The sequence below is a fragment of the Clavelina lepadiformis genome, chromosome 3 (genome assembly GCF_947623445.1).
Source record: "Clavelina lepadiformis chromosome 3, kaClaLepa1.1, whole genome shotgun sequence".
Classification (NCBI taxonomy): Eukaryota; Metazoa; Chordata; class Ascidiacea; order Aplousobranchia; family Clavelinidae; genus Clavelina; species Clavelina lepadiformis.
In genome coordinates, this window is record NC_135242.1 from 18,874,097 (window position 1) to 18,887,334 (window position 13,238).

Consider the following 13,238-nt stretch of genomic DNA (forward strand, 5'->3'; position numbering starts at 1 on the left):
GCTTGTATAATATAGGCCTACCCTATTTACTGGCTTAAAGGCTAGCACTTATTGTAGAAAGTGTGGCACCTGCACACACAAGGTTTATCAACGTTTACACCAAACTTTTTTATCTTCACAACAATGTATGGCCTATAGTACATAAAGCAAAATTGGATGTTTGCCGGATCACAGAGTTCAGTAGGCCAATGGCAGTTTTCGCCAAGATCTCGAGTGTACAAAAGCAAAATTTCGCTATGTGCACTGCGACTCGTAGCCCAAGTCTGTCCGGCACTTTTAGCAGGTAAGGTGCGGCCTTCTACAATAGAAATCGGAGTAAAATTTAGTGTTCTCCTTTTTTCCAATGTCTAAATTAATTTAAAACTAATTTTCTCCAACCCAAACTCTCCCCTCTCATGTCTTAATTACATCAAAAATAAATTTGGACAAAGAGATTGTCAAACAGTAACAAGATCCAAACCCAAAATCTCCAAACCCAAAACCTCCAGCCCCATCGTTCACCACACCGGCACCGTATTTGTTTCTTTCTCTCGTCCAAAACGATAGTGATAAGTTCTACGTAAATAAGTTATTATGATCCTTCAAAACCATTGTTCAGTTCAATAAATGATGCCTGATTGACCATGTAGTATGTTAAGTGTTGAGAAACAATTAAAAGTTAATTTCTAGCATATGACTGGAAAATTTGATTATCTTTATTTTGGTACCCAACAATTTCAATAATTAATCGATTACTATAGCTTTGGTGCCTAAAGAGTCAAATAATCAGTTGATTTTTTGAATTATATCTAAGTATTAATTATTATTATCAATAAAATGCTAACGATTGACGATCAATTTCATTGTGACAATATGACATCATTAGTTTTCCAGCAACCAGCATGTTTTTAATTTATATGAAATTTTGATGCTTGTACAAAGATTGAGTGGTTATCAGGATTTCGTAATGGCCAACTTATTTAGGCGAATAACCCATGATACGTTGTTTATGCATTTCAGAGTCAGACATTAACATGAAGCAAATAAAAACAAAGTTTATTGGCAAGGGCTAGGCTAATCTGAGTGTCAAACAGGTCAGTTGTCAATGTTTAATGCGGTGACATTATAGAAAAACAGAATATTTTTGTTCCACTTTCACCATTTTCAATCAGGCGCAGGTAGATTAAAGAAAGTGTTAACTGCATGTCACAATGGATACAAATTTATACTTGCATTCTTTGGTAACAAAAATGCTTTTTTTGCTGATTACCAATGACTGCATCACATTCCTATTTCACTTTGCCATGCTGTCCTCACCACATATTTGTTACAGACCCTTTTTGCCTACTGACTTAGAACTTTTACTTTTTTTTTCTATCAGAAACAAAACTTAAAATTTTTCTTTAATCGGTTTTTGCTTTACCTAGCTGGATATCACTAACTGCATAGCAACAATTTAACAACTTATTAATGTCAGTATGTCAGCCCACTTGATGTATAAGCTTACTATCAAAGTTTTACTCTAAAATTGCAGTTTGAATGTATGCCTGCAATGGAGTGCCAATCTACAATTAGCGGCTTAAACATCAACTTAATTTATTTAGTGATATTTAAAGTTGCATAAATGCTTAGGCTAGACTTTCAATAATACCCTGCTAAGCTTTGCTTATTTTATCATCATTGCATGTTAATAGATGGTATTTGAATCTGTTACTTCCGGTTGTTCACTCACACTTTCAGCTGTGACATGTTTAAACATTCAGCAAATAATTCTAGATATCTTAAATGGCATAATATCATAATATTGTCTTTCTCTTTAAGCTTTATCTTATTATATGCTACCATGTCAGCTGGTGGCAAAGTTTTAAGTCGTGAGGTTGCCAAACCACTAGGTGAAGCAGATAAGGAAAAGAGGAAAAATGAAGAACCAAAGAAGATCTCCCGCGAAGAATGGAGGAAGCAGAAAGAGCTGGAAGAAGCACGTAAACTTGGAAATGCCCCAGCAGAAGTAGATGAAGAAGGGAAGTGAGTAATTTCATTGTCTATCACAGTATCTAGATCTACACTCTTCATACCCTTTTATGTCGCAGAACCCTTGTTAACTTTTATGGTTGAATTCCTTCAGAAATTATAAATTTCTGGACGGTGTATATTTGCAAAATTATTTTTAATCAGAAGTAAATTATACAAACTTGTCTTTTTTCTGTTTTTCACAGGGATATCAATCCACACATTCCACAATACATTTCCACTGTTCCATGGTATGTGGATCCTACCCAGCGTGCTTCACTAAAACATCAACGTGTTCAGGATGAGAAAATTAAAGAGTTTTCCAAAATTGATGAATGGTACAAACGAGGTATATCTGACAAACCTATTGCAACAAAATATAGAAAAGGCGCTTGTGAAAATTGTGGAGCGATGACTCACAAAAAGAAAGATTGCTTAGAGGTAAGCGCTACCACCCTATCGGCCACTACTAAAACCTAATTAAACATATTTTTATCTATCATAGTGATATTTAATCTCTGTAATGGTCAACCTATACATTTTATAACAACTGGAAACTAACTTTACAGAGACCTCGTAAGATTGGTGCAAGATTCACAGGTACCAACATTGCACCTGATGAGCATGTACAACCAGACATAAAGCTTGATTTTGCTGGAAAAAGGGATAGATGGAATGGGTAAGTAAAATAAAAGGAATCTGTATGATTCACTGGCCAACAAAAAATTTTTGGCAAGAACGATTTTAGAATATTTCAGGGGTGCTGAGCTCGAAAATGCCGTTAGGTTTTGCAAGTTTTGCACATAGATCAAGTCTCTTGAGATGTCATAGATAAATAATCACACACAACATTCACCAAGTCATAAACTTAGCAATAAACCTGCTATATGTCACACATATATATCTGTTACAGCTGTATAAATTGCTCTAACTGCCAACAGCTTGGTAGGTGACAGCCTATATCCCAACCACGGCAACCAGTAGGCCTACGGCAACGGTTTGACAGGTAGCCTATGTGGTCTAAAAGATGCCGTAAGTTAACGGGCGCAAAAGATTGGGCTACCGGATTTTTTCTGTTTAAAACAATGTTAATTTATTGAATTACAATGCTTCACGTTGCTAAATTCTTCACATAACGCCTATTTGATCAAAGGTTAAACTCCTACGACCTACACTTCTGACCTCAGTTGACTACCACACAAGAAAAGCAACAGCAACAGTATGTTGTCAAGCAACTTGAATATAATCTATGACATTACAAAAGCCTTGATCTACGTCACCCAAGAAGGCCAAAAACTGAGACTTTTTGTGATTTTCTTTTGCCGATAACTAGTTAACCACAAAATTATTTTTCAAAAATATGTTACCAGAACGTTCAGTTAATAGTGTTCTTTCCTATAAGACCAACTTGTTTTAGGAATTGCCCATAACTTTTAGCAATTATTTGCTTTCCAAACAGATACAATCCTGATCAACATCAAGAGGTTATCGAAGACTATGCCAAAATCGAAGTCGCAAAACAGACAGTTAAAGCCCAGAAACTGCAAGAAGAATTGCTATCTGGAAAAATGACTAATGCTGATGTGAGTTGAGTGTCAAGAACTCCTGTTGAAAATGTTTGTGTTAGTGGATGTATGAGATATGTTGTGTTTCTGCAAGTGCTTCTATGGTATTTGATTTCATTTAACTAATCTTTAAAGCGCTTTTGGTATATTTTAGGATAACAATGAATCGGATGGAGATGAAGACAAATATGCTGATGGTGCCGATATGCCTGGAACTAATTTTGACACAAAGCGTCGAATCACAGTTCGCAACTTGCGTATTCGTGAAGATACTGCAAAATACCTTCGCAATCTTAACCCTAACTCTGCATATTATGATCCAAAGACTCGATCAATGAGGGAAAATCCATATGCAGGAACAGGGAAAAGTTTGACAGAGTAAGTTGGAGACATAGTGCATTTGCTGTGAAATTAAAACCATTACTTTTTGCAGGCTACATTGTTTGTGTTTTGAACTCGATAGATGTGGTAATTGCTACAGCCCTGAAGTTATAAGCATTACTTTTAGACCTTGGCTAATGTATAGAACAGGGGTCGGCAACCTTTTGCACTTAAAGAGCCATTTTAACCGATATTCCACAAAATAAAAATCACTGGGAGCCGCAAAACTATTTTCACAATAAAACGAAAACGACACTCTGTAACAAAACTGTCATGTGTCGCATTTATAAAAGCAGTTAATTCAGTAAGATTTAATTAATGTGATTTTTGCTCTTGCATTTCATTGCAAAGCATCTGTACGTGAGGGCTGTAGGATGTCATCTTCATCTTCAGACATGATTGTAAGCTGTCATCTGTGAGACGTGTGCGGTATCTGTTTTTAATGTAGTTCATGTTAGAGAAAAGTTACTCACATACGTATGTGGATCCAAATATCGACAGGGTCCCAAGAGCATACTTTTTATATTATTATACGTATCAGGGAGAGCATTCCATGTTTCGAAAATCAATTGGTCTGGTTTTGGTAGGTTTTCAATTTTGCTCCAATTGTGACCCTGAGCAAGATCGGCCTTCTGACGGGCTACATCCTCAAGGTCAGCTGTCAAGCGTCTAAACTTGGATATCCATATGTCTTTCGACATATGGATATCATATATCGACTAATTATGACGTCACAACCAGAATGATTATGCTTTCATTTACTATAATGTGCTCAGTGAGATAAAGACGCGAGTGTTCTTCTGTTTGTTTCTACTGTAGCAATAAAATTAATAAGAGCCGCATCCGATGGATGAAAGAGCCGCATGCGGCTCCGGAGCCGCAGGTTGCCGACCCCTGGTATAGAACATCAATTTTTGTTGTTGTGCAAAATATTGTAAAGCAGGATATGGCGTTCTTTGAACTGGATTCTGTTGAATTCATTCAGCTCAAACGAATTTCTTTTAAAAGGATTCATACACTTACCTAAAATTTAGGAAGTTTTTACCTTCAAAAGCTATAATGTGCTGATTTAATTTGCATTAGGCTGGATTTTGCTGGTGACAATTTTGTCCGACACAGCGGTGACACTGGGGAAATGGCTAAGATGCAAAGTATGTTGTGTTATATCTGCTACATGGTGTTAAAATGTGAAATCCAGTCTGACATCATCTAATATTGATGTGAAAGCGGTCTAATCGAGATGTTGATTCTTGATTCCAGTGTTTGCATGGGAGGCAGAAGACAAAGGAGTTGATGTCCACTTGCAAGCTGATCCTACAAGACTGGAGATGTTGCAAAAGTCGTTTGATGTTCGAAAAGAAGGCTTCAAGAACTCGCAGCGAGACTCTATCCTTGCAAAATATGGCGGCATCGAACACCTCGATGCTCCTCCTAAAGAACTCCTACTTGCTCAAACGGTAAGAACGGTGTTTCGGTTTCTTGTTGTCAACAGTAGCTAATCTAGAGTTGACTACAGCACTAGTCACTGTGATAATAGCTGACTCGTCTTGTTTAAAAGTAAGCAATTTAGAATGATGCAAAACATACGATAATCATTTATGAACATGAGTTGCTGTTTAGTTATGCAAGTGTTGTAATGCATATATGCTTTTTGTCGTTTAGGAAGACTATGTTGAATATTCACGTCAAGGCAATGTTATAAAAGGTCAAGAAAAAGCAAAAACAAAATCAAAGTATGTTGAAGATGCATACATCAATAATCATACGGTAAGTAGCCTGACATAATCATATGAATTGTCTTGTGTGATCTAGATTTGGTGGTTAATCACCGGACTTCGTCTTGGTTGATACGTTCCATTAGTTGTAATCATAGTTACTGTATTTGTTTGAATAGAAGCTGTGATTTCTGTTCTTTTTTGATATGGTTTTGTGCTCATTCTAATCAAAGGAGGCTGCTGTTTTTTCTTGCTACCAAATTTATTTGAACAGTCCGTACGGTATACGATGCAATTTTGAATATATTGCACAAAAGAGCTCTAGTGCTTTGAAAAAATACCATAGTCTTGTTTAAATATGAGCGTCAGATATGTGTGAGACAGTGAAACTATTTTAGTACAGTCATGCACCTTTGAAACAAGGGCACCTTGTAAATACGCTAAGTATTTTTGCTTTGTATAGTGTTCACAAACTCTGGATAATATTGTCTCTTTTGCAACTGCAGAGTGTCTGGGGTTCATACTGGAAAGAAGGGAAATGGGGATACGCTTGTTGTCATTCATTTATCAAACATTCATATTGCACTGGAGATGCTGGCAAGGAAATACATTCGGAACATATGACCCTTCCTGCTCCTTCAAAAAAAGGTTAAAAGAACTTGTGATTTTGTGTTCATTTTTTTATACCCATTGGCTATGTTGGCTCACAAATATGAAATGACTGCATGTTTCTAGTTTATGTAACATTGTCTGAAAGTCCAACTTAAAGATCTTTTTATTTGTGTAAAAATATCAGAATCGAAGTTGCAGAAACTTGAAGAAAAACATTCTGCATGGACTAAGGCTCTTGGAATCGGGGAAGAAAAAGATGTAGAGCCGAGCAAAGCTGTGAATGAAGATGGCAGTGATGAGGAAAGTAGCCCAGACGAGGAGGATCTTCCGAAATCTTTACTGCAGGTCTGACATGCTAAATGGTTAGCTATGCAATCAGCAGAAGATTTTTGTAATTCAGTGTAATTGAGTAATTAATTATTTTTTATAGCAACATCGGGAAAAACTTGAAGAAGAGCGCAAAGAAAATAAAAGAAGGAGAAAGCGGGAGAAAAAAAAGAAAAGAAAAAAGAATAGAAAGAAACACAGAAGCTCTTCTAGCAGCAGGTAAGCGCCCGTTAGCAGTTAGTGATTGCAAAGATTGTGTTTTGTTGTGAGCAAGTTCGATCATCGTGTTGTTGTTAGAACCTTTTTAAACTATTGTTAGGACATATTCTTTGATGTTCTCTATTTGTATATTTGAAGAATGCGTTTTAATACGAAAATAATATCATCACCGGAATAATATGGCATGACTATTCCATTGTTTTCAACGTTTTTTTCAACATTCCACGGGTTAACTTTAGTTCTTTGATAAAATTGCTATCGGTACCTGTAAATTGACATGTGCGAAATATATTATTGAACTGATGTTGCAGTGATTCTGACTCCGCATCAGACTCGGATGAACCCGCTGAAAAGAAAAATCGTAAGAAGATTATAAAAGAAGTGAAGAAAGAGAAGAAGATATCAGAAAAGAAATTACAGGAAGTATGGGACCCTTAACAATAAAAAACACCATTACATTTTTTTCAGAACCTTTGAGGTGCTGTATCAATAGGATTATTTCATATTATTGCAATATGTAGTCTATATGGTTTCCAGATATCACTTTTCGTACGCTCCTTTTAAACCTTGCATTGTATTTGTAGGCCCTACGCAAGGAAAGGGAGCGAGTAAACAAGGTGGACAAACTGATGACTATGGACGAGAGAAAGCGACCTTACAACAGCATGATGGAGATTGCTGAACCGTCCAAAGAAGAAATGGAAGCTTATTATCTCAAGCAGAAGAACACAGACGACCCGATGCGCGATTTTCTCAAATAACGATCTTTGTAGCGTAGCGTTCGTTACCGCTTGTGTTTGTCATCCCTTTTTGAGGCTCTGAGGTGGTTAAAGAGACCCGTTTTGTAGCGGTTACATTTTGCGGGAGAAACAGTAAGACTTGTGGATGCAATATCAACTGGCCTTGTCATTGTTTCCTTGTGTTTTTTCATTCGTGATACGTCGGTGGTCTGTTCAATTATCTCGTCTCGTGTCAGGCGTTCCTCTAAACTGGCCTGAACACCCTCTTTCTCACATGTAATTGCATTATTTCTACTGTAATTAGATTCTAATTGAAGACGTGTTTTCATTTGACCTGTGCGCTTTATCCTTGTTATAGTCATAACACGCATTCATTGGATATCTAGAAACAGCCTATGTATAGCCTGCTCGGAAAAGCATTTTTATAAATTATGATTCTAATAAAGTTGCTGCCGTCAAACACGCTGGCATGATTTCATAATTCTCAGGTTGAATCCCCATAGAAATTTATTAATAGCGGATTTTTTTTGTTTAACCTCGTAAGCTCTTGCTCACCGGTCGGTCTTCAATTAATGAATCATCCATTTTATTTTTTGTCAAAAGCGCGGTGGGGACGAAAAATCAAGCCAGTTGTTACTAACACGCGCCAATGAACAGGAGAAAAGGCTTAAAACGTGCTCAAGAAAAATAACGTTAATAATTGCTGGTAACAACTACCACGGCCACGTAATTAGTTATCAATAAAACAAAAGTTGACAAAGCGAAAATTAAGCAGACGAGCAGGTGATGTGTTCAAGCAACTGATAAATGAAAATTGCTTCAATGCTGTACATCAGTGGATGGGAAAAGGAACCCCATCCCAGGCAAGAGCCTGTTTCTGGTGGTCATAGCCAGTGTTTTTTTTAAGGTGTTTTGGGGGACCGAAACGGTCCCCCAAAATTTCTCCAGCGGTTTCCCAAAATTTGGACTTGCAACTACAGGCTATTTTTTGGTATTTAAATGAAACACTTGCGGTCTCTTAAAACTACTTAGCGGTCACCCAAACCAAACCTTAAAAAAAACCCTGGTCATAGCACTTTTTGGTTAAAACATTGTTTATCATGCAGGATACATAAAATACGAATTATGTTAGAAGGCGAAATGCGTTTTCGTCGTGCACGAGCAATGCTGATACGAATAACATGACAGGCTTTGAACAATGTTAGTAATACAGGATGCTACAGTCAACCAGGTCCGTGAAGAGCGTAATATGAACTCGGGCCAGAAGGGAAACCTGGGCCTTTGCAAAATTTATGAAAGCTCGTTGTTCCTAAATAATGGTCCATAAACGGATTGTCGTTAAATTTCACACTAGGCTATACAAATATTAACCACGAGAGCATTTTATTTATTCCAAAGATACTGTAAATATGTTCAAAATATTTACACCTTTCTTCCTTGAGTATATTTCGCTTGCCACTGATCATTTTGTTGCAGCTTATTCCCATGGTGCGTATACGTACAAATACTTTTTTTTCCTGTTTGCTAGGCTTCGAAGTAAGTAAGATGCACCCTGCCTGAGCGTTTGCTGGGAAGAAAACGTCTTCGCCCTTTAGTTTAGAGTCATATTTTCGAAAGTCAGGGCACGATTAAGTTCGATCCCGGCGTTGCTGATGATGTTACATTTGAGTTTTCAAACCCAACAATTTAAATTGTTCAAACAAAATATCATCATAACTCTAAAAGTGCTCACCAGCAATAAATGCTTTTATTTTTTCGCTCAGATGTTAAATGTCCTATTTTATATTACGCTCAAACTTGCCTTTCGTGAATCGACGGAAACGTTCATGCATATATTCCTGTTCAACTTTACCATTACCGATTGTTCACCCTACATGTACAAAATGACATTCATGCTGTAATGAACTAGAATACTAGATTGATAAAATAGTAGTTAATAAGCTGAAAATTTGTACAAGTATAGTTAGTTGCAGCGAAAGAATCTGTTTACATCAAAAGAAGAAATTAGTACATAAAAAAACTTATTTCAAGGCAAAAGGATGAGTCGAACGAACTCCGGTCATGTGAAATTAAAGTGTCTCCTGCTAGCATGTATCAGTTGCTGCCTCATAATCTTCTTTTATCTCCAAACAGGAGAGGTGCCGAAGATTAATTTTCGTACAGCATGCTGGAAGCCAGAGTGCTTCAATACGTCAGAAGGTTTCATAAGCTATGCCTCGCCCGTAAGTTTTACAGTATTAATTGCTGACTGGTCCGCTTATAATATATACACTTTTCAATGAATGGATTTATAAAATCTGAACCGACGTGAAGGTTATGTTATGCAAAATATGAGTTTAAACTGAGAAAAGTGCGCACGATTTTAACTCGACGATTCCTCAAACTTCGAGTCCCAGTTACTAAGCTTGCCTGTGTGCAGTTTTCGTAATAATCTTATTAGTAGTCTATCAGTAATTTTTTCCACAGTTTGGCATCGTTCACCTGGACCACTGGGCACTGAAGATGACCAAATGTTATAGGCTACTAATACCTTGTCTAAGGAAAAAAGGGTTTATGACGACTGTATGGTGTATAGTGCCCGCAAGTTTCAGTTACACAACTGAAATAATAAACTGCAATAAATTACACCGATATTTCTTGAAAATTCAATTATCTATACAGGATCATGGATTAAAGGCTACTTCAAAAGTTGCAGCAATTGGTCGGAATGGTATCAATTCAATTGAAGGCCCCACATTACACTCAGATACTTACACGCCAACATGGGTAGGCTAAGAGATAAAGCACTACTGGTGAATACAAAACTTTATTTTCTGCCGATGTTTCATTAACCCATTCGTATTAGCTTCATCAGGGCAATGGGAATAAAATTTAAAATTTTTACGAAAAGTGTAGAATAACGATTGCCAAGTTACAACTTGCTGTATTAACCATTAACATGGAATAACGATTGCTGCAATAACCTAACAATTATTACTGTAATAGTAGTGCCTTATATTTAATTATATCACGCCTGGTGGCAACCATTGTATATTTATGATGATAGGCTAAGTTAACATCCATTAACTTCTGTGTTGGCTCTGCTACCGAACTTCTTGCTATACACAATGCTGGTCCTAGGTCGCCGTGGTTGCTGCTAAAAAGTGTGGCTCTGGAGCTCTTACCTACATGTTGAACGGTCATCCTAGCATAATCTACATACCGAGGAAAGAACTTGGTATAGACTCGACCTGCAACGCAAAACGTTATATGGCGAATACCATAAGGTTGTTAAGTTATTAAACATTGGGTCTAATTAAAAAAGCGCTCGCGGTCTGAACTACAGCATGGTATAGGATATTTATTGCCTTCGATAAAAACAATTTTTCAGGGAATTCCAAATTACCCATACAGACCCTTTCGCTTACATTTTACGAGAGAATCAGTGCCTGTGGAAAGGACGTGCCTTCGAAGTTCTGGGTGAAATGAAACCACACAAGATTATAACCATGTTTTGCGATCCAGTGCATAGGGTGCTTTCGGATTACTTGCAGATTTCATTGCGACAGCCGGTTAGTTGTAAACAAAACTTAACTTAGGATGCCTCTTGCTGCTGTTGTACATATAACCTAAACATATTAGACCTAATACAAATTATTCCAACATGGTCTACAGTTAGCATAAAGTGTATTCAGCATTGTGAAACAAATGCTAGGCTTTACGAGCATAAAGATAATAAGTTATACAATTCTACAGTGAAAAAACTCTTGTTGCAGGAAAACTTCCAGCAATTCAAAAAAGCTTCATTAACGGATTCGATAGATCTGGCCCTCAAACACTTATACGCGGCCAGGAAAACTATGTTCGAGGATGAATTCGCGAGTCATGTAAGAAAGCTGGCCGTTCAGTTTCCGATCAATCATGTGGTAAATATTGTTTCAAAAGGAATGTACGTCTACGCACTGATGGAATACTACAAACACTACAGAAAAGAAGACGTTCTAATTTTGAATGGAAAAGATATGATTTTGAGACCGTGGGAAGTTATGGACCAGGTGCAGATTTTCTTAGACCTGCCCGAGCGAATTACCCGATCGGATTTTTATAAAAACGAAAAAACTGGTTTCTACTGCTTCATAAGACAAAACATGCAATACTGCCCTAGTGATGAAAAAAGCCTCACCCACAGTAACGATACTGTAAAACCAACTCTGCCTCCGGATTACGTCATTAAACTCCAGAAATTTTTCGAACCTTACAATAAAAAGTTGTTCAACCTACTAGGTTTCAAAATGGATTGGAAGAACTAAGCAAAATTGTAAAGGCAGTTAAATATTGAAAGTCATATAACGTTCCCTATTACATACAGTTCACCATTACCTCAGAACTTTAGTATATAAGCCCATATATATCAATCATGTCTGGGATTTTCCTAAACGAATAGTAAGCTAATCACCATTTTCAATTTTGCTGGTTTATTGAGGCGGAAATGTCTTATCCTCAATCACCTTTCTCCATTCGGTTGTTAAACTGGAGTTTCGGTGTTTAGTTTTGGAGATCATACAAGAAATCACTCTATAATATCTTAATGCGAAGATAGTTTAAAAACGAATGTGGTTATGAATTTTTTTCATGCTCAGTAGTTTAAAGTTTTAGTACATTTCTGGTTGGTTGTCAGCGTGTCATTTCAGTTTTATACAATCCTTTAAACAATTTTCTTTAGATTTTCTGTGAAAGTCTTTTGGTCGTTCCACTGAAATTAGCTTGTTTTCATTTATATTTTAAACCATTCGGTGCACTATGTTCCTTTCTTGTTGTAGGGCAGGTGTGTCCAACCCGTGGCCCGCGGGAAGGTTCGATCTGAGTATTTTTCGAAATAACTTATATTATCAACTGAATCGCCTACGTAATTTGTGGCGAACTTACATTCCGATAAATTGGCATTTATTGTTTGCTATACAATAGAGCAATAAATAGCAGAGATATTAGATAATATAGATTATAGAGCAATAGATAGATAATATACTATAGTCTCTAGTGCAGGGGTGCACAACTGTTCAAGATAATTTTATTGCATCACAATTTATTTCTAAGATTAGAATTTTGCTGTGAGGGTTTTAATTAGAAATTAGCAGTAAACACTCAAGTGGCCCGCGCAATCATTTGTAAATCGCATGTGGCCCTTCGGCCAAAAAGGTTGGACAACCCTGTTGTAGGGTATCTATGTTGCTCAATTGGGCCATCTGTTCCTTATTTGGAATATTAGATCATGATCACCAACATCATCATCGTCACCAACAATGCTTAAAAAGTCAATTAAACGCTTGTTTCGTCTTTTATTAGGCGATGAATATCTACTGTCTATGCCTCAGTACTGCTCAGTTTTACACTAGGCTATTAACAATAACTAATAAGCTTTAGCAAACTGCATGATGGCAAAAGTCAGTGAAGACAGTCAATTCTTTGCGGCCAAGAACTTGGAGAAACCAGGGCTGAAACTCACAACCTACTGTATTCAATTGCTACGACTCGGAAGTATGCATGTCGCGACATCGTTAAATTTCATGTTCTAAGTGGGGCAAGTTATCACACAATATAATCAATCAATAACAAGGAGGAGAATGCAAATTATTTTAATACCGCAGTAACTTGTCTTTCGTACGCAGGGACCTAGTTTGCTAAAAAAAACTTTGCAGGGGACAAACTTGATG

At 36.9% G+C, this 13,238-nt stretch overlaps 2 protein-coding genes across 4 annotated transcripts; both read left to right on the top strand.

Moving 5' to 3' along the window:
- Window positions 1–1,778: 1,778 nt before the first annotated feature.
- On the top strand, window positions 1,779–8,008 carry LOC143450147 (pre-mRNA-splicing factor SLU7-like). Its single transcript, XM_076950583.1, has 13 exons — window positions 1,779–2,004; window positions 2,196–2,430; window positions 2,559–2,668; window positions 3,449–3,572; window positions 3,709–3,932; window positions 5,019–5,086; window positions 5,196–5,392; window positions 5,598–5,702; window positions 6,157–6,298; window positions 6,447–6,607; window positions 6,693–6,808; window positions 7,120–7,231; window positions 7,393–8,008. The coding sequence occupies exons 1-13, from the start codon at window positions 1,823–1,825 to the stop codon at window positions 7,567–7,569; spliced, it is 1,953 nt and encodes a 650-aa protein (XP_076806698.1). The 5' UTR covers window positions 1,779–1,822; the 3' UTR covers window positions 7,570–8,008.
- A 1,440-nt stretch (window positions 8,009–9,448) lies between these two features.
- LOC143449677 (heparan sulfate glucosamine 3-O-sulfotransferase 5-like) lies at window positions 9,449–12,386 on the top strand. Of its 3 annotated transcripts, none has more exons than XM_076949971.1 (5): window positions 9,449–9,770; window positions 10,015–10,314; window positions 10,669–10,814; window positions 10,919–11,099; window positions 11,304–12,386. In XM_076949971.1, the coding sequence occupies exons 1-5, from the start codon at window positions 9,588–9,590 to the stop codon at window positions 11,835–11,837; spliced, it is 1,344 nt and encodes a 447-aa protein (XP_076806086.1). In that variant the 5' UTR covers window positions 9,449–9,587; the 3' UTR covers window positions 11,838–12,386. The 3 variants fall into 3 exon arrangements, with proteins under 3 accessions (XP_076806086.1, XP_076806087.1, XP_076806088.1); XM_076949972.1 differs by having other exon boundaries at window positions 10,210–10,314; XM_076949973.1 differs by having other exon boundaries at window positions 9,662–9,770; window positions 10,015–10,340.
- Window positions 12,387–13,238: the final 852 nt, after the last annotated feature.